This window comes from Mauremys mutica, chromosome 4 (genome assembly GCF_020497125.1).
Source record: "Mauremys mutica isolate MM-2020 ecotype Southern chromosome 4, ASM2049712v1, whole genome shotgun sequence".
Classification (NCBI taxonomy): Eukaryota; Metazoa; Chordata; order Testudines; family Geoemydidae; genus Mauremys; species Mauremys mutica.
Genome location: NC_059075.1, coordinates 162,611,748 through 162,631,820, shown reverse-complemented (window position 1 = coordinate 162,631,820; position 20,073 = coordinate 162,611,748). Strand labels below are relative to the sequence as shown.

Below are 20,073 nucleotides of genomic sequence, written 5' to 3'. Positions count from 1 at the left end.
AGGAACTACATTAGCTAATCTCCAGTCCAACGGTACAATCCCCGAATTTAGAGATTTATTAAAAATCATCGCTAACGGGCTAGCAATATCACTCGCTAATTCCCTTAATATTCTAGGGTGAAGATTATCCGGACCCCCCGATTTACTTCCGTTAAGCTGTTCAAGTTTGGTTTCCACCTCCGATACCGTAATGTCTACCCCCATATCCTCATTCCCATCGGTCCCTCTATCACTATTCCTTAGCCCTACATTAGCCTCATTGAAGACCGAGGCAAAATATTCGTTCAGATATTGTGCCATTCCAAGATTATCCCTAATCTCCACTCCGTTCAAAGTTTTAAGCGGTCCCACTTCTTCTTTCTTGGTTTTCTTCCTATTTATATGGCTAAAAAACCTTTTGCTATTGGTTTTAATCCCCTTCGCTAGGTCCATCTCCACCCGTCGCTTTGCATTTCTCACTGCTTCCCTACACCCTCTGACCTCAATAAGGTAGGTTTCTTTGCTGATCCCTCCCATTTTCCACTCCTGGTACGCTTTCTGTTTTTTCTTAATGACCCCTCTGAGACGCTTGCTCATCCAGCTCGGTCTAAAACCGCTACCTACGAGCCGTTTTCCCTTTCTCGGGATGCATGCCTCTGACATCTCCTGCAACTTCATCCTGAAGTAACCCCAGGCGTCATCTGCCTTTAGATCCCTAAATATGTTAGTCCAGTCCACTTCCCTAACTAGTCGCCTTAGATTAGTAAAGTTCGCCCTTTTGAAATCATAAACCCTAGTCTCAGATGCAATATTGATTATCCTCTCATTTATTTTGAAACGAATTAGCTCATGATCACTCGAGCCAAGGTTGTCCCCTACAACTATTTCCTCAACAAGGTCCTCGTTACTCACCAAAACCAGATCTAAAATGGCATCCCCCCTCGTCGGTTCAGCAACCACTTGATGAAGGAATTCATCAGCTATCACGTCTAGGAAAAGCTGAGCCCTATTATTATTACTAGCATTTGTTTCCCAATCTATATCTGGGAAGTTAAAATCCCCCATGATCAAGCAGTTCCTATTAGTGTTTACCTCCTTAAAAACATTAAAGAGCTCTCTATCCGTCTCCAGGCTAGATCCCGGCGGTCTATAGCACACCCCAATCACTATCCCGGGTGAGGCTCTAGTAGTTTTCTTCCCCAATGTGACCATTGCCCAGACAGACTCCGTATTATCCATTGCATTGCTAGTTATTTCATTACATTTCACCTCATTATTGATATACAATGCTACTCCCCCACCTTTACCTTTGCATCGGTCTTCCCTAAACAGCACATACCCTTCCATACCTGTACTCCAGTCATGGCTACCGTTCCACCATGTTTCGGTTATTCCTACGATATCCGGTTTCAATTCTCGGACCAAGAGCTCCAGTTCCTCCATTTTATTACCTAAGCTTCTCGCATTGGTGAACAAACATCCTAATTTTTGCTGTTGGGCTCCTCTCACTCTTTTCACCCAACTCGGTAGGGACACAGTACTACCAGCATGACCTGTAGATCTAGCATCCGTCCCCCCCCTCTTCCTTACACCTGCCTGTCCCCCTCTAGCTATATCTGTTGTTATCTTGTTGTTCTCACTCCCAATGTATAAATTTGGCGTGGAAAGCACCAGGACCTCTCCCAACCGTCTCCCCTCAGTGTCTAGTTTAAAGCTCTTTTAATCAGATGAGCCAGCCTCCCTCCTAGAAGTCTACTTCCTTCCCTACTTAGGTGGAGCCCATCCCGCGAGAACAGTTGTCTGTCCCCAAAAGCCTCCCAGTGCGCATACATCCCAAAGCCCTCCTTGTAACACCACTCCCTCAGCCAACTGTTAATCGTCACGATTCTCTCACCCCTTTGGCGCCCTTCCCTAGGGACAGGTAGGATCCCACTGAAGATCACCTGAGCCTCAATTTCCTTGAGCGTCTTACCCAACCTGGCATAATCTCCCTTGATCCTGTCTAGCGAGAATCTAGCAGTGTCATTCGTTCCCACATGAAGCTCCATCATAGAACCCCAGGGATTATATCCCAATTTGGTGAGAGCCCTTTCCAACCGGGAGAGGTCTTCACCCACCTTTGAAAGAGGTAGCAGGTCCCGTCCCTCTTTGCTGCCTCTCCTGTGGCTCGGGCATCAGGTCCACCTGCCTCCCGTGACACCAGCTAAATGGGCAGCTGGACTACCGTGTCCACGCTCCCTAATGGCCGTACATCCGGCCTTGAACCCATCGTTGATGTCTTCGCCCACGACTGAGGGACTCCTGTGTTTGCAGCTGTACCCTTCTGTTTCCTAAACATGCTGACCCAATCCGTTAGTACAACTCTTAAGATCTATCAATCACTTGAGATTTCACGTTGCTCACACCGACTGGCATTGGGGATTTCAATGCTCAGCTCCCCAGGCCAGAGGAGACACGGTAAGCCTCCCTCCATATTACTCAGTCCAATATCACCGAGGGTCCATACATCAAAACCCTTCCCGGGCAGAGCGAGACACCTTTCCTTTTCCTGTTATGCTCAGGTACACTACGGCTGAGGACGTATGAACTGAGGATTATTTCCTTGGAGCGAGAATCTCTAAATCCTCCTCCCTTCTATTATCCAGGACTTCTACAGCCGGGGGTGTACCCACCTACACCCTCCCCCGGCAACCGGGGTGGAGAGAGAATGCTAAACCTCTCTCTGGTTCTCAGGCATACTACGGCTGAGGGTGGGCACCATCTTTATCATAAAATCCTCAATATGCAATACCAACAGTGCCAGAGAGAGCAAACATGAAATACCAAGGGCAGAACAGTTGGTGTGTTCCACAGGGCTCCCCCATCCGCAATTCTGCACCAAAACTTGTGACAGATTTTCATTACCAATCTACCTGGACCACAGTTGATCAGACTGGGCCACAGGATCTTTTTTGGGGCGGAGATGATGAGGCACACCAAGGGTCTAAATTTTAAAGCTTTATTAATAAAATACAGCAGCGAGTTCTGGGAACGCTCCCACATCACTCAGGGGAAGGAAGAAAGCATTAGAGCCCCAAACCCAAACCTACTTTCATATTTACACACGCACAACCCAAGACTGGCCAGGCCTGGGTGTAATGTAAGAAGAAGAGGGGGAGGGGTGGACGGGAATTCTTGCCCTGGGCCCAGGTCATCCGGGGAATCTGCTGTAATCTCCGAATTGCTCCAGCTCTCGGGAAGGTTTAAGTCCTGGGTACCTTTGGGGGTTTCGTTGTCCAGGGCCCTCTGTGCCTGATGCTCTTTGTACCAGTCCTAATTGGCTTGCTGTGGCCTCCCGGCTGCCCAGAACACACCGACTCCAGAGAATTTGTTTTCCCTTCTGTTGGCCTTCACCGTCGCCGCCTCATTCGCTCTCTTTTTGCTGCTATCTTTGCAGCTTTGCTCCATTTAGTTCTCCTTTTCTCACAACTGGGCAGCTGTAGATTTCTCATCTGTAGATTTCTCGTTGAGTCCATGACCTTGGGCTGGGGCCAGCATCTTATCTTCACACGAAGCTAGATAAAGTGCCAAGTTAACCCATTCTCTGCTTTTTTCTTTCTTCCCCCCGATACCAGTCAGCTCTGTGTTCTTGGGGAACCAGGGCACAGTATCCAGCCTCTCTGACTCATAAAAGATACCCCCCCACACACACCAGCCTCTGCTTAAACCAAAACCCATCAGAGAAAAGACTTGCAGAGAGCAATGAAGGGTGTTGGGAGACACACCTAGACCCCTCCTGACAAGGGTGACAAGATTAAGACATCTCAATTTGCATACAGAATGGAGAACAGAGAACCTCCCTGAACTCTGGGACCGGAAAATGCAGGGAAGCACTGCATCCTGGGGGATCTCTGCTCCAGATGTTAATGAACGTGCGTCTGCCCAGACCCAGCTCAGCAGTTCTCAGACCAATTCTAGTAATGAATCCTTGATTGATATTCAAAATACTGAAGTAGCCTAGTTGCATTGTGAGCTCCCTGGAAGAAAACACCACCCATAGCCAAGAGTGATCAGCTCCTATTGTCTAGCCCAATGGTCCCCAACGCGGTGCCCGCGGGTGCCATGGCACCTAGGGAGGCATCTTAATGCGTCCGCGTCCTGGCACCTGGGAGAGCACCCACCGAAATGCCGCCGAATTTCAGCGGCATTTCGGCAGGGACGCCTCTCGATCATGACAATTGTCGCCAACAAGTGATGTCATCGAGAGGCGTCGCCCCCGAATTTCGGCGGCGACGCCTCTCGATGACGTCACTTGCCCTCAACAAGTGACATATTCGAGAGGCGTCGCCGCCGAAATGCCGCCAAAATTCGGTCCATCATCTGGCGCCCGCCAGACGAAAAGGTTGGGGACCACTGGTCTAGCCTAAAGAAAACCCCCGGATCATCAATTTACCCATAAATAAATCTAGTGTTCTCCCTTGCACCATTGTGGTTTCTCTACAAAACCCCCTACCTTGCCCAAGTAAGTGTTCTGATGCATAGACTCAAGCTCTGCATCAGCTCCACTAGGACTCCATCTCCTGACTGATCGTGCTGGGGCTTTGCCTGTCTCCAGCACTCAGGACCCTGAGCTACCACCATCACCTGGGAACCCTGACCAGTTCAAGCTTCAGGGAGTGGTGAGATCCCCTTCTTTCTCTCTCTCTGTTTTCCTTTCCACCTTAGGTATTAACCTTTAATAATGTAGGTAATAATCCCTGTGTAGTGATCACTATTATTCAATACATAACTTGGACGGTTCCGCTGGTTGCTTCTCTGTCTCTTGCTGAACTTTACTCTTTTGTGTTTTTAGCTTCCCCCATTTACTCTGCAGCAACGCTGCTTTTAACTAAGCTAAAGATCCCTGCAGCACCCCAAATACTGTGGGGTTTGTTCATCAAGTAGGTTACTGCCAGTACAATTGCGATGTGAGAGTGGGGATAGGGACGTGCTGAATCTGGGACGCATAAGGGTGACAGTTTGAAAGTGCTGCTTGACCCAGTCCATGGAGCCCAGGGGCATATGGGGAGGGGAGCAGCTTGAAAGTGCTGCTTCATCCAGCCCAGTGAGTCCAGAGACATATAAGGGGTCAGCTTGAAAGTGCTGATTGACCCGGTCCACTCAGACTTGCTCTGTTAATGTATGTGTGTGTGTGTGTTCATCCGGTTCTGTTGATAGAGACAGGTGGACCAAACCGGGGGATAATGTCTATTAACAATCTTTTAGTCACTGTGATGGAATCAGCTCTGACACACAAGTAGGCCTCTATCCATTTGAAATACATACAAACACAAACAAGGACATATTCATAAGAACAACATTTTGGCATATTGATAAAATCAATCTGGATATTCACAAAGGGTGCCCACGGGGTGGGGTGAGCAGCTGGTTTTTCTCGTACTGGTCTGCCACAAGGCATCAGGATGTAAAGAACAATCATCCTGCCTCCATTGGTCTTTCTCAAGCTCGGAGGTTGAATCTTGCATGAGTGCTAAATCCTGGAGGGTGTTAGGCATGGAGGGGGACTGTGAAATAAAGAAAACAGGATTAAAGGGAGCCGGAGACCTGGAAAGGGCTGCCTGTTTGGCAATAACATCCGCCAAAACATTTCCTCTTGTAACATCATCATAAGGTTTCTGGTGAGCAATACAATGCACAATGGCAATAGCAGAAGGAAGCTAAAAAGCAGAGAGACGAGCATTAACAAAAGGCCCATGACTAATCCTTGCCCTCCTGATCTGAGAAATTCTCAATGTTTCCATAGTTGTCCATAATCATGAACCACCCCGAAGGCATATCGGGAGTCTGTGCAGATGGTAACAGATTGTCCTTGGCCAAGGTACAGGTGCAGGCAAGAGTGACAAGTTCTGCAACTTGGGCTGTGTGTGCTCCCGGGAGGGAGTGGGCTATGGGGGTGCCCTGAAGAGGCCTTGAAGGATCGAGAGATAATCCACTGGCCAGCAGGGGCTTGGAAAAAGGCCCAATTTCTCTTTTGTCTCCTTTAATTGTGTTTTGAGTTTCTCTTGGGCGTCCTTGAGACTCCTCATTTGAGATTCACGGCGCCTTTTTTTCAGTTTCCCCATACCAATCGAAATATGCATCAAACTGACCTTGCCCGACTTTATTGGCTAGAAGTGTGCCTCTGAGGTGCACAATCTTGTCAAGGTGAAATATCCCTCTGGGGGAAACTGTACTTTTGAATTATTTCTTGTTTACCAATTCCATTTCTTGAGAAAAGCTTTCTTTCTTTTCTTTTTTCAGACCAAGCTCCTTTAGCAAGGTCTCTCTCTCCTAGGCCTGATCTATGCTATGATTTTAGGTCGAATTTAGCAGCATTACCTCGATTTAAGCCTGGACCCGTCCACCCGACGAAGCCCTTTTTTTTTACTTAAAGGGCTCTTTAAATCGATTTCCTTACTCCACCTCCGACGAGGGGATTAGCGCTGAAATCGGCCTTGCCGGGTCAAATTTGGGGTAGTGTGAACGCAATTTGACGGTATTGGCCTCTGGGAGCTATCCCAGAGTGCTCCATTGCGACCGCTCTGGACAGCGCTCTCAACTCAGATGCACTGGCCAGGTAGACAGGAAAAGGCCCGCGAACTTTTGAATTTCATTTCCTGTTTAGCCAGCGTGGCAAGGTGCAGGTGAGTGCAGATCTCATCAGCACAGATAACCAAGATGGAGTCCCAGGATCGCAAAAGAGCTCCAGCATGGACCGAACGGGAGGTACAGGATCTGCTCACCATATGGGGAGATGAATCCGTGCTGGCTGAACTCCGTTCCAGTAAATGAAATGCCAAAACATTAGAAAAAGTCTGAAAGGGCATGAAGGACAGAGGCCATAACAGGGACACGCAGCAGTGCCGCGTGAAAATTAAGGAGCTAAGGCAAGCCTACCACAAAACCAGAGAGGCAAACGGCCGCTCCGGATCAGAGCCCCGAACATGCCACTTCTATGATGAGCTGCATGCCATGCTAGGGGGTGCAGCCACCTCTACCCCAATCCTGTGCTTTGACTCCGTCAATGGAGAATCACGCAACAGGGAAGCGGGTTTTGGGGGTGAGGAAGATGATGACGAAGAGATTGAAGATCGCTCACAGCAAGGAAGCGGAGAAACCGGTTTCCCCAACAGCCAAGATATGTTTCTCACCCTGGACCTGGAGCCAGTAACCCCCAAACCCACCCAAGGTGGGCTCCTGGACCCTGAGGGCGGACAAGGGACCTCTGGTGAGTGTACCTTAGTAAATATTACACATGGTTTAAAAGCAAGCGTATTTAATGATTAAGTTGCCCTGGCATTCGCAGCCTGTACAACTACTGGAAAAGTCTGTTAACGTGTATGGGGATGGAGCGGAACTCCTCCAGGGACATCTCCATAAAGCTGTCCTGGATGTACTCCCAAACATGGGTGGCAAGTCAGAATCGGTTACAAAGAATTAAAAGGTAAAATGCAAACTAACACCTAACTTTACAAGCTAAGTGAACTTAAAGCAAATGGATTTCTTTCACCACGTATTCAAAACTGTCTGGCTGGATTCTTTCAGCCAGGACAACTCCCAGTTCAGTGATGCTTCCTTTGTCTTTCAAATGTTGTTGATGCTGTGAGTAGGGATGAGGAGACAGAGAGGTGATTTGGGGCCTCTGTTCCTCATTTTTATACCTTTAGCTCCTCTTTGAGAATCACCTCCAGCTGGGGTTCAGGCAACAGCGAGTCTGTTTGCCAAGATGTAAATTTCTCACTCAGAATCCTTCTTCCTGTCAAAGAATGGCCGCTTCACTAAGTGATATAGTCCAGTTGATTTTGTTGACACCTGACTGACATGTCAATGTCCTTGTTTGTCTCTGAGGAACTGATTTGGGTTGCTTCCCCAGCACTGAAATATGCCTTAGTAACATTGTAACCGAGCCTTCGTGGGTCACAACTGAGAATACCAAATTCAGGACTAACTGCTGAGAAATAGGGCAGATACGCCCCAAAGCTGGCGGCTATTCTCTCATGAGATATACCAAACCAGCAACAAAAGTAAATTTCTGTTTCACCAACTGGCTAACAAGAAGTCAGAACAGCAGTTTCCTTAAGCCTCCCAGTCCTTGTATTGCCACCAAAACCACTAGACTTACAGATGAGTGGTTCTTTAAAACCAGTTTAATCAAATACCAGGTTCTTCTGATCCAAAGGACCAGCCACATGCCCAGGTCAATATACAACTCAGATCTCACCCAAAAAATCACACTGTTGCCAACCCTTTAGTATCTGAAATCTAAAGGTTTATTCATAGAAAGAAAGAAAGAAAGAAAGAAAGAAAGAAAGAAAGAAAGAAAGAAAGAAAGAAAGAAAGAAAGAAAGGTGAGAGTTAAAATTGGTTACAGGAATCAAATACATACAATAACTGCAATATTCTTGGTTCAGGTGTAGATAAATCTCTGTATTAAGCATCTTCACATAACTTTCATATGATTTTGTATTATGCTTCTTCGTATAGCCCTGTATTAAGCTATTTTCATACAACTTTGTATCAAGTCCTTTGATATAGGAACTTTGTATCAGAACCCTATGTAGAAAAAACTTATAGAAAACTTTGTGTTAAGCCTTGGTATAATGTTATAGCCCCTAAGGATAGTTAAAGTAGAAGAAAAATGTCTTTTTGCTAGTAGAATAAGATCTTCCCCTCCATTCCCTTAATCAATTGCCCTGTTGAATGAACGAGGTGTGAATGAGCAAGGTGTGGAAGGCAGCACCTCCAGACAGTTGCAACCCTTGGAGAGGGGATGGAAGCCAGACCCAAGGACAATAAAACGTGTCAAGTGGGCTCGTTAAAGAAGAGCAGACATACTGACGGCCCATCGCGCTTACCAAGATGGACTCTGTCTCAAGCCGCAGGTCCTCTGGGTACCGTAGGGCCTCACTGATGCTGCACTCTGGGGAGCACGTAAACGCTGCCTCGGTTTGGACAGGCTGCCTGGCCTCTCTACGGGTGTTCCCCCCGTGCGGCGCTCCCTGGAGGCGGAGCAGGCTCCCAGGGGTCAGATCTGGATGGATCTGGTGAGAATAGGGAAGCCGGACCTGAAGGCCCCGTCTGGGCATGGGGGAGCTGCAGCGCTCACCCTGGGGCAGTGAGGTCAGGGTTCTTCAAGAGACGGGGTAAAGGCCGAGCAGAGCACAGGCCCTGCAAGTCTGTGATACCCCCTCCCTGGATGTGGCCCAGCCCCTGGCCCACTGAGGGGATGTGTGGGGCTGACCCCTACAGCTGCAGGCTCAGAGCCGGGGGGGGGGGGCAGCTGGCGAGTGGGGATTCAGTGGGAAGCTGCCAGTTGAGCTGCTTCACAGGACCCCTCATACCTGTGGTGGGAGAGGCATGGGCATCGCTCCCGCCCATCCTGAGCTGACACTGCCGCAGTGAATTACAGTCACTGCTCCAAGCCCCCGCCCCGTGTGCCCCCATCTGTGCTGGATGCAGTGCCCCCTCCCACAGCGTTCCCTGGCCCTTTCCAGCAGCCTCTGGGGTGGGGCATGGGGGATGTTCATTCAGGGCTCCCTCCCCTAGTGGTGTTATGCAGCCACCTCTGGAGCAGTGTCAGGTTCCCCCCTGCCCCATGATGACTGGTCACAAATTCAAAGGGTATGTCTACACTGCAGTGTAAGCCTGGTGTCAGGCTCAAGGCCAACCCCCTCTGTCTGCACACAATTCTGTGTAAATGGAGCCCTTCTGCCAGGTGGCGCCAGCAGCGACAAGGGCCGGGTTCAATAGCTAGGGGTTCCTCTTCAACAATACAGCACAGAACCCCCACCCTGTAACCTGGGAAAATTGCACACCACCCCGGGTGCCTCTGGGGAGCAACACGTCCCCTCTCGCAAGCACAGAGTTTGAGTGTAGAAAAGAGACTTTAATAAAAAGGAGGAAAGTAACCCAGCATGGACTTGGGAAAATGCCGTGAGCAGGATTCAGAAGCATAAAACCATGAGCAAAGCACTCATCCCAGAGTACATTGGGCAGTGTCTTTTGCCTCAGGTTCTTGACTCCAACAACCACGCCCCTCCCTTCTCCCTCCACCACACCCCACTCACAGTTGCTGTCCTGGGTAAATGAAGATCCAGACTTCAGAGATGCAGTCATGTGAGTTCACCTCCTGCTCCTGGATAGGGGAGGAGAAGGCACCTTGTTTGTTCCTCCAGCCACTCTGCTGGCTGCTCTGCTCGCTCCACCACACCCTCTGGGATGTCTTGAGGTCTCATCACTTGATACAGCTCTCAGTGATTTCAGCTGCTAGTGGGGGAGCCATAGGCACCGACTCCACAGGTGTTCCGGGGCTGGAGCATCCACAGGGAAAAATTAGTGGGTCCTCTGCACTCATTGGCACCAGTCACCTATTTACCGGGCCCCATCAGCTGTTCAGCGGAGCTGTCAGGGGGGCAACCAGCAGTTTCTTCCAGACCGGGAAGCCGCCGCAGATCAACTGTTTCCACTCTGAGCTGTTTAGCTGTTTTTTTTTCACCAGCCAATCAGCAACGAAGACTCTCCTCCTGGGGCAGGGGCTGAGTGACCCCGCCACCACTGGGACCACCCCACCTCCTTCTCCTACCTGTTTCTTGCAGCTGAGCAGCTCCCAACCTCACTTCAACCTCTCACCCAACTAAAGGCAGTAGCAGCAGCAGCAGCTGGTAAGTGTATTTCAAAGGGGGTCTTCTTGGGGTGAGGGTGGCTGGGGGGGAACTGAAACCCCTTCCCAGCTGGCTGTGCTGAGAGCTGGCACCTGGCTGCTGGTGCGGTGGCCATCTGCATGGTGTGGGGGCACGGGCTGCCGCCCAGCTCTCTGCATCTGGCAAGGGGCTCAGTCAGAGTCATCTCCAAAAACATCCCCCGGACCCTGCAGCACAGAGACACAGAGTACCAGCCCCCGCCGGGCAGCTGGACCGGGACGGGCATGGGGGAGGACGTCTCCTGTGATCCTGCGGGGTGTGGTGCCCCCCTGCTTGCCCTCCCTGCCCAGGCAGAGACGCCTGCCTCTCGGAGACAGTGCCCACATCCCCGTGCAGTGCACTTGGTCCCTCTCCCTGGCATCTGGGTGACTGCCTCTTACCGGGGTGCAGGGGGTGGAAGGGAAGAGGCAGTGGGGAAGGGATAGGATGGGGCGGGGCAGAGAGGAAAACTCAGGCTATCAGGGGAAAACCTTCCTAGCAGAGCAATCTCTGCTTTGGGGTGTGGATGGAATAGTCTCCCCAGGGAAGGGTTAGTGTGACCCCTGGGGTACAACCTGGGCTGGAATTGTCTCCTGTTTAGTCCATGTGCTGTGGCAAACACAAGTCCCAGTGTCCATGCATTGGGTGTGTCATCGCTGCCTAATTAGAGTCCCAGAGATCTTGTCTGTCTAGATCTAGGAGCTCTTCTGATCTTCCAGCTGTTCAAGCAGCCCATTCATCCCACAAGCATTCCAGGAGGGAGGGGAGGGGTGGGGGAAAGCCACTTCACAGGTATTCAAAGAGGGAGGGGAGACAAGGGGGTGGGGAGTGTAACAGACCTTTTGAGCATACAGGTTATACAGAGCATACAGATCACTGCTGCTCCTACAACAGAAGGGACTAAAGTTTTTTTTGGTTTTGTTTCTTCATTTGTTCATACTATAATTATAGGAACAGGATGTTAGTGACGACAGCTTGTGTGTGCAATTATTTTAATGTTCTGTAATTCATGATGATGTAATTAGGTAGTTCTTTACTATTTTAATGATTAAATTGTTAAGATACCAACGATAGTCACATTTAATATCTAGAATGTGAAAGAAGTGTATAAATATGCTTAAAATAGCCTCCCCCCAAAACTGGCAGAGGTGCTTGGAGGAGGGGGTGCAGAGGAGCGAGCGGTGGGCAGGTGGGGGAAGGGGCGGGGCAGGGGTGGGGCCTAGGGAGGGCACCCACCAGCAAAAACCAAAAGTTAGCACCAATGTGGCTGCCGCAGTCCAAATTAATCCCACAGCTGCCCCCAGGTTTTTACCCTTCTGCTTTTCATACTCGGCATACAGGTGTAACAAATCCTGCCAAGAACGCACCCTCCTCTGAAGCTCCATCACAGAACCCCAGGGATTATATCCCACTTTGGTGAGAGCCCTTTCCAACCAGGACAGGTCTTCACCCCCCTTTGAAAGAGGCAGCAGGGTCCCGTCCCTCTTTGCTGCCTCCCCCATGGCTCAGGCATCAGGTCCACCTGCCTCCTGTGACACCAGTGGATCAGGCAGCCGGACTACCACGTCCGCACTCCCTAATGCCCATACGTCCGGCCCTGAACCCATCGTTGATGCCATCACCCATGACTGCGGGACTCCCGAGTCCGCAGCTGTACCCTTCTGTTTCCTGAACATGTTGTTGTTACAATTTGTTAGTAAAACCCTTAAGATCTTTAATCACTTGAGATTTCACGTTGCCCATGCTGGCACCGGGGCTAACAATGCTCACCCTTCCCGGCCGGAGGGAGAGACGCTAAGTCTCCCTCCATATTACTCGGTCTGTTCCCACTGAGGAACACTAAGCCTCCCTCCGTTCTCAGGCATACTACGACTGAGGGTGGGGCTCATCTTTAATTGTAGAATCCTCAACATGAAATACCAAGACTGCCAGACAGAGCAAACATGAACTGCCAAGGCAGAACAGAACAGTTGGTGTGCTCCGCAGGGCTGCCCCCCGCCCCCCGTCTGCAATTCTCCACCAAAAATATGACGGATTTTCGTTACCAATCTGCCAGAGGCCACAATTGATCAGGCTGGGGCCACAGGATCTTTTTGGGGAGGAGATGCCAAGGGGAGGTGAGCGGGACAGTGATGGCGTCAGGTGGGGGAGGGAAGGGGGCAGTGATGGTGTAGCCAAGCAACACATAGGGGGAAACTGAGGCACACATAGTGTTGTAAAAATATTACAGAAAAATCCTACTTTATTGCAGCACTTCACTGGGCAGGGTCACTTTACCCAGTGACTGTACGGGTGAAGTTTGAACCCACAAATGCTATCCATAGACGCCACGGCATCTTCCCCATCCCTGTCCTACCAGGCACTGTCAGCATGCTGACCGCTGGCTCTAATCAACCTCACCCTTCCACTACGCAGCTCAGAGCAGTCTCACATCCATCCACCCTTAGGGTGGGTCTGGTTGCTGACACTAGCAGGGCGCAGTGGGGAATTTTCATGCAGCCTCAGCCTCCTTTTGCCACCCCAAAATCTTTGGGTATGAAACTGGGTTGTGATCCAGCCTCTGCATTCCCCCCTCCCCATCTGCCATGGCGAGGACCAGGAGAAAATTCAGAACCGGGGGGTGGGAGGTGGTGGTGGTCAGAGCCATGATTGGCAGGCACCCAGCTGTCCTACACTGTGATTGGCTGCCATGGAGCCGCCCACATGTTCACTGGCTTACGCAAAGCCTGCCCAGACTGAGATTGGCTGGCACAGAGCCCGCTTGTGCTCTGATTGGATGGGCAGCTCCTGGCGGCTACGCTGGGTGAGCAGCAGGCATTGGTGCTGGGTTTGGACTTTGAGAGGCAGGGGGGCGAGTGAGAAGGAGGCCCAGGGGGAGGCTCCCCGCTACCTCTAACCTGGGGGAGGGGCCCTGCCCTCCTGCTGCTACCCCTAACCCAGGGTGGGGGGGCTTGTGTGAAGAAGTAGAAGCTTTCTGTGGTATCTGCACCCAGACTGCTGAGTTATGGTGGTGTCTCTGATGAACACACGGGGGGCCATGCAGAGACTGTTTAGTTATTGTAGGGTCTCTGGTAAGCACAGGCGCTGCGCACAGACCGGTTAGGTAGTATAAGGTCTCTGGTGAACACACGGGGCTCTGCACAGACTGGTGAGCTGTTGTGGGGTCTACACAGTGTTTGCTATTTTGGCAGGGCTGGGAGCTGGCAGCTGGTCTCTAGGGTTGGGAGGAGACAGTCAGAGGGAACTGATGGGCTTCCTGCCCCGCAGGTGTCCCTCGCATTGTCCTGCTGGAAGCTGTGAAGGCCCATCCCTGCCAGCGATGCTGATCCTGAGCTGTCCCTCCAAGCTGCGGCTGCTGGAGGGGATGCTACGGCAGGGCCTGCCTGACATGCTGCCGGTGACCAGGACTCGCCCGACCCACAGGGCCGAACCCTCCCACCCTCAGGCTGGGCAGAGAGCAGGGGAAAGTCCCTCGGAGTCCCCTGGGTGATGGGGCACAGATTGGGCTGGGGTGCAATCCCCTGGGTCGGGGATACATGGAGGGCTGGCCCCTCCACCTGGTCGGGGGGTAGCAGTTTGGGGGGCAGACCCTTTCTCCAGGTCGGGGGGCAGCAGTTCAGGGGCCGGGCAGGCTCTCATAGGCTGGGGTACAGCACATCCCCTGTGGATCTGTCACCAGGCCCCTGGGAGCGACCCCTGGAGTGGGCCGGGGCCCGAGGCTGCACACAGCTCACAGGGGCAGCCCGTGACCTCCACCACTGGGCCTTTGACACCAGCCCTCCCATCTATCTCCGTGGCTCCCTGCAGCGAATGCAGCCGAGCCAGACGCCCGCGAGAGGCTTGGACCGGGCCCCTGCGGTGGGTGTTGGCAGAGACTTTGTGTTGGAGGATCTGTCACTCCAGTTTGGCTGGGCCCCGGCTGACCGCAATGGACTCTGCTTTACCCCCAGTTCTCTCTGCTGACCTAAGGCCGCTCCGTGACTCATAAACTGGCCTGGCTTGACAATGCTGCCGGGTGTCACTGCAAACCCAGGCTGGGGTGTGGGAGCCCCCGAAGAGCGGCCAGGTCTCTCCATGGGTCTGGCTCAGTGGGAGGCACCGGGCAGAGCTCACGGGGTGGAGCAGGAGGGCTGGAGCCCAGAGGCTCCATCTCAGAGGCCCTGGCCTGCTCTGCAGGAAGAGTGGGGCCCCCTGGGGGGCTGGCACTTTGAGGGCTCTTCCAAGGGGCAGAGTAAAAGCTGGGGCCCAGCACCGATCCTGGGGAACCGGGACATCCCCGGACTCTGACCTCTGTGTCTTGGCAGGTCTACGGCACGGTGATGCATGTGAACCGCGGGAACCCGGCTGGCCAGGAGGTGCTGGTGGATTCATGGCCAGAGTTCAAAATGGTCCTCACCCGGCCATGCAGAGAAGTGCGGCCTTTGCTGGGCCCCTGCCATCTGCCCCGCTCCCCTCCCCCCCCGACACCATCACTGCCCCGCTCCCCTCCCCCGCCTGACACCATCACTGTCCCGCTCCCCTCCCCGACTTCCTTGCCCCTTTCCCTGCTTGGTGTCATCTCTATCCCTCCCCCTCCTGGCTCCCCACCTCCCCACAGCTTGTCTCCCCTTTCTGCTGCCCAGACCCCCCCATCCCATTCTGCCCTAAGCCCCCTGGCTCTATTCATGGGGCCCCTTCCCCCCGCCTCAATCTCTTACTTGGGGCTCGCTCTGCCCTGCTCCCCCGATGCCGTCCCTGAGGGTCGTGGGGGGCAGAGGCTGCGCTCACCCCCAGGCAGTGTCCCCCCTGCAGGTGGCGCAGGACCCAAGTGATTATTTCACCAACTTGTACACGGCCTTTTACCGGGACGAGGGAGCCTGCCGGGCCCTGCTGGGGAACAGCCGCGCCGTGGACTGGGGCCAGGCCTTCCAGATACTGGGTGAGCCCCTCCAGCCCTGCTCCATCCAGCACCTGCCACATGGGGGGCAGGACCACTGTGCCCCCCCCATGGGCCAATAGCCCCGAGGAGCCTGCCTGGACCCCACCCCTCCACAGACTAATAGTCCCAATGAGCTCACCTGGGCCCCTTCTCCATCCAGACCCAGGATCCTGAATGAGCCAAGCTTGGGAACCCCCGGTTGGGTCATGCCGGCTCACAGTGGCCCTTGGCCCCTCCCTGCTGCTCTCCCCCACCAGGCTGGGCCCCCCACATCCATGGGCACCTTTCGGGGGGCCCCTGCTGACAGCGCACGGCTGTCCCTGCAGGGCTGCAGGACGGGGTACATGAGAACATCAGGGACATCGCCAGGGCCAGGGGGCTTGAGATGGAGACGCATCCGCACCGGCTACTACTGCACCCAGACCCGCCTGCCATGCCCCAGTACCGGTAGGTGCCCCCAGATATGGGGTGTGTGAGAGAATGGGGCAATGCACACAACCAGCCTGTGCTAGATGGAGGGGGGAGCGGGGCTGGGGGAAGGGAAAGACCCTGGGGTGCCAGGCCAGAGGCCTCCATTGCGCCCCAGATCAGGTGGCAATGAGTTCCCCAGGCTAACGGTGCTGGCAGAGTGAGGCCATCACCACAGCCCCACACAGCCCCAGGCCTTGGGCACATGCTGCCAAGGATTTCCCATCCTGCTCCGGGGCAGGGCTGAGTCAGCCCTAGAGCTTCGCCGGGGGCAGGGGCAGCCCAGCCTGGCCAAGGAACCTCCTTGGCCCCAGGATGGGGAGAGCAGGGGGAGGGGCAACCTGTAACCTTCCGTATCCTGGGACGGGCAGCCAGGGGTCCTTAACCCCAGAGCCGTCCCCTCTGAGGGGAGGGGGCTCCAAGCACAGAGCCCCCCGGTCCCTCCTTCCCTGTCAGCGGGTAGGTCCCCGGGCAGGGGGTTCGCTGCCCACTGAGCCCTGGTGCTTTCATGTCAGGAGCTGAGCTTAGCCACGGCCCATCGGCAGCGATGGATCTGCTGGGGCTGGACTGGGCCCTGTCAGACAGCCCCTGTGCTGAGGCTGCGGGAGTGTGTCGATCCCGCCCCCCCCCGGGGGTCACCTTCCCCCCATGTGCCGCCTCCTGGGTCGATCCCCTTCCCACAGGGCTCCCCCGTCTCCCCCACCCCGGGTCTATCGCCCCTCAGCCTCACCCCCCTTCTTCCTGTGCCAGGTCAGCCCCCTCCAGCCTCCCTCCCCTCCATGGGGTGCACTGGGAGGAGCGTTATGGGTGCTATAGTCACCCAGGATTTGCCATAGCCTCCCCTCCCAGTGCAAAGGCCAAACGTTACGCAGCAGTAGGGGTGGCAATGCCATACCACGCCCCCCGTAGCTCTCGGCTGCTGCTGGCGGCGGCGCTGCCTTCACAGCTGGGTGGCACACCCCTCCCCCACAGGATACTTTCCATGCCCCCCACACCTCCGTTTCAGATTTGGCAGCCCTCCCACTGCCAATTTTCTGTCCAGTCCACCTCAGCCCCACAACCGGGAAGAGGATGGCGCTGCCGGACCCTGCTCCCCTCCTATGCCATGTCATACCAGCTCAATCCCTGCTCCCCGGGCTCACTCCCTTGTACCAGATCGAGCCCCCGGCTCACTGCACCCTGCCCCCCCAAGCTGGGTCAATCTCCCCCTGTGCTCACACCTCCCATGTTTGGTTGCTCCCCGCTCCTCTCCCCTAGCCTTACTCCTTCCCCTAGTGGTTGTATTCCCTCTGACCAGGGATGCTGACCCCCTCCCCTTGCTAGGTCAATCCCTTATCTGCTCACCCAACACTGGCCAGCATCTCATCCCTCCTGACCTGTCTTGCAGGCCTGAGAAGGGGCTCAGGCTGGCCCCCGTGTCCCCCGCCCACGCCATGCTGCTCAGAGACACCTGGCCGTTTGGGGGGAACAGCTGGAGCTTGCGCTACCTGAGCCTCCTGATCCGCCACTTCCCCAACGCCTGCCTGCTGGCCCCTGAGGGGACCCCCATCTCCTGGTGCCTCACCGACCCGCTGGCTGCCCTGACACACGGTTACACCCTCCCGGAGCATCGTGGCCAGCACCTCGTGAGGCCCGTGGTGGGGACGCTGGCAGCACAGTTGCATGCCTGCAGCTTCCCTGTTTACGCCCGGGTGCGGCCCCACAATGAACCTTCGCTGCACACCCTGCAACGCCTCGGCTTCCGCATCCTGCCTGGGGTGTTCTACCTGCTGGTGGTGAGGCCTGGGTTCGCCCAGTCCCAGCCAGCCAGTGCCCTGGACTCGGCTCAGGACCCTGCGCCCAGCTCTGGGGAACGGCAACATGCCCAACAGCACGTAGCACACGGGGAGGGGAGCGGAGGAGAAGAGGACACGGCCTAGGGCCCTGCACCCAGCTCTGGGGGACAGCCACGCTCTGCCAGCACATAGCCCTGGGGGAGGGGAGGGGATGGGGACATGGCCCAGCCATGCCCAGGGACCTCCTGCTCTGCTACCCCCCATGAAGGGGACACACTGACCAGGCACCAGGGGAGCTCAGCTGTCAGCCCTTGGGAAGCCGGGGCCTGGTGGAGGAGACTCTCTCATGCTCCATTATCCCCTGCAGCAGGGCAGAGGCTCAGTAGGGGGCGCTCTCCCCTGGCAGTAAGGGCTGGCCCCAAAGAGACCAGGGTGACGGCTCAGCAGGGGGTCTCTCTCGCTCCCTTCCCCAGGCAGTTTGTTGCTCTGCTGGGCCTGTGGTGGTGGTGTGGGGGGGTCCCCGTTCCAGGTGCTGCGCCTGGTCTTGCCAGAGCTTTGGTGCAAGCTCCCTTGGGCTCCGAGCACATGTCCCAGCTGTGGCCCACCTCTGACCTCCCCTGTGGTGATAGGGGGCAGGTGCTGGCCTTGCACGGCTCCTCCAGGGCCAGCAGCCAGCTGGAAAGCCAGGCCAGGGCTTGTGTTTATGCTGGTGCACTACAGGGGGGAGGGAAGCAGTCACAGGACACCCCCACCCCCGTAGAGCCCTGCTGGGCCCAAACCCCGATAGTGTAGACGTACCAAAAGAGAATTTTCTGTAATAGTTTTGATGCCGGTGTGCCTCAGTTTCCTTCTGTACTTTGCATCTCTGCCCAGTGGGTGCCAAAGGGTTAAAAAGCTGCTCCTGGGGCAGAGCAGGAACAGGAGGGGGGTGTCACATGGCTGGGGGCAGGACCTGGGCGTTCAGGATCAAAACCAGACCAACGGAGGCTCCACAAAGAAGAAGAGTTGGGTTTTGGTGGGACTCAGGAGCTCCCAGCTGGGACTGAAAGAGATGGAGACAGGATCCAGTTTTGGCTCTTTAGCAGCTCAGCTGGGTGGGGCCCTGGCCTGTGTCTTCACCTTCACTTCTCTCTGCTGCCCCAGGGACCTCCCAGGACGGGTTCCCGGGGACCAATAAACCGTGTGCTGTGTGGAAAAGGCTTTGGGATGTCACTGCAAACACTGGCTGGGGGACACTGGTCCCCACAGAGCAGCCAGGTCTCTCCAGGAGTCTGGCTCAGTGCAACGTGCCGGGCAGAGCTCGTGGGGTGAAGCAGGAGGGCCGGAGCCATGTGCTCGGCCCTGGAGTAAGACAAGGCAAAAGCAGCTCAAGCTCCCACCCGGTGACCTGGGACAATTACACACCACCTCCCTGGGCGCCTCTAGGAGGCAACACTTCCCCTCTCGCAAGCACAGAGTCTGAGTGTAGCCAAATCCTTTTAATAAAGGAGTGAAACATTGTGGCATTATGTTGAGGAAGTATTACAAACAGGATTCATAACACAAACTATAACACAAAACATTGCGGCATTATGTTGGGGAAACACCACAAACAGGATTCATAACACAAACCATGAGCAAAAGATGCATCCCTAAGTAATTCTGGCAGTGTCCTTTTCCCCGCAGGGTCTTAAGTCCAGCAACCCAACAGTCACCCCATCCACAGTTTCTGACCTTGGTCAGTGCAGCCCCCAAAGTTCAGAAGTGCATCTGCAGAGTTTACCTCCCAGCCTGGATGGAAGTGGTGGGGAGATGCGGGGGGCAGCTTACATGCTCCGCTGCTCGGGTCGACGGCCGATTACCACGCCTCTCCACGGGTTTCTGCTACAGTCTTCACCACCAGCTGCTCCTCTCCACCAGCCGTCCTGCTGACAGCTCCTCTCCGCCAGCCACCCTGCTAGCCCCTCACCAATATATCTTCACTTAACACAGTGCTCAGTGATTTCAGCTCTTTAGTAACTTTAGCGCTTTAGTGATTTCAACTGTTAGTAGGCGAAGCCCCAGTGCCAGCACACTCAGAACAACTTGCCCAAAGTAGACCTAATGCTTAGACCAAGGAACCAGTGACCTCCAATCTACAGCACGTAACAGGACTCCTAATGGAGTCAAAATTAGCTCTGTCATTACACAACAGAGAAAAAAGAGTGAAAATGGTGTTCAGAGTCCTTAAGAGGGGGAGGGATAGCTCAGTGGTTTG

The 20,073-nt window shown here is 54.3% G+C and overlaps 1 protein-coding gene across 2 annotated transcripts; it reads left to right on the top strand.

The window, feature by feature from the left end:
- The first annotated feature begins 7,164 nt into the window (after nucleotides 1–7,164).
- On the top strand, nucleotides 7,165–18,258 carry LOC123368866 (glycine N-acyltransferase-like protein 3). 2 transcript variants are annotated; one of them, XM_045014053.1, is made up of 7 exons: nucleotides 7,165–7,225; nucleotides 10,496–10,658; nucleotides 13,944–14,073; nucleotides 14,981–15,088; nucleotides 15,468–15,594; nucleotides 15,921–16,041; nucleotides 17,450–18,258. In XM_045014053.1, the coding sequence occupies exons 3-7, from the start codon at nucleotides 13,996–13,998 to the stop codon at nucleotides 17,979–17,981; spliced, it is 966 nt and encodes a 321-aa protein (XP_044869988.1). In that variant the 5' UTR covers nucleotides 7,165–7,225; nucleotides 10,496–10,658; nucleotides 13,944–13,995; the 3' UTR covers nucleotides 17,982–18,258. The 2 variants fall into 2 exon arrangements, with proteins under 2 accessions (XP_044869988.1, XP_044869987.1); XM_045014052.1 differs by lacking the exon at nucleotides 7,165–7,225 and having other exon boundaries at nucleotides 10,445–10,658.
- Nucleotides 18,259–20,073: the final 1,815 nt, after the last annotated feature.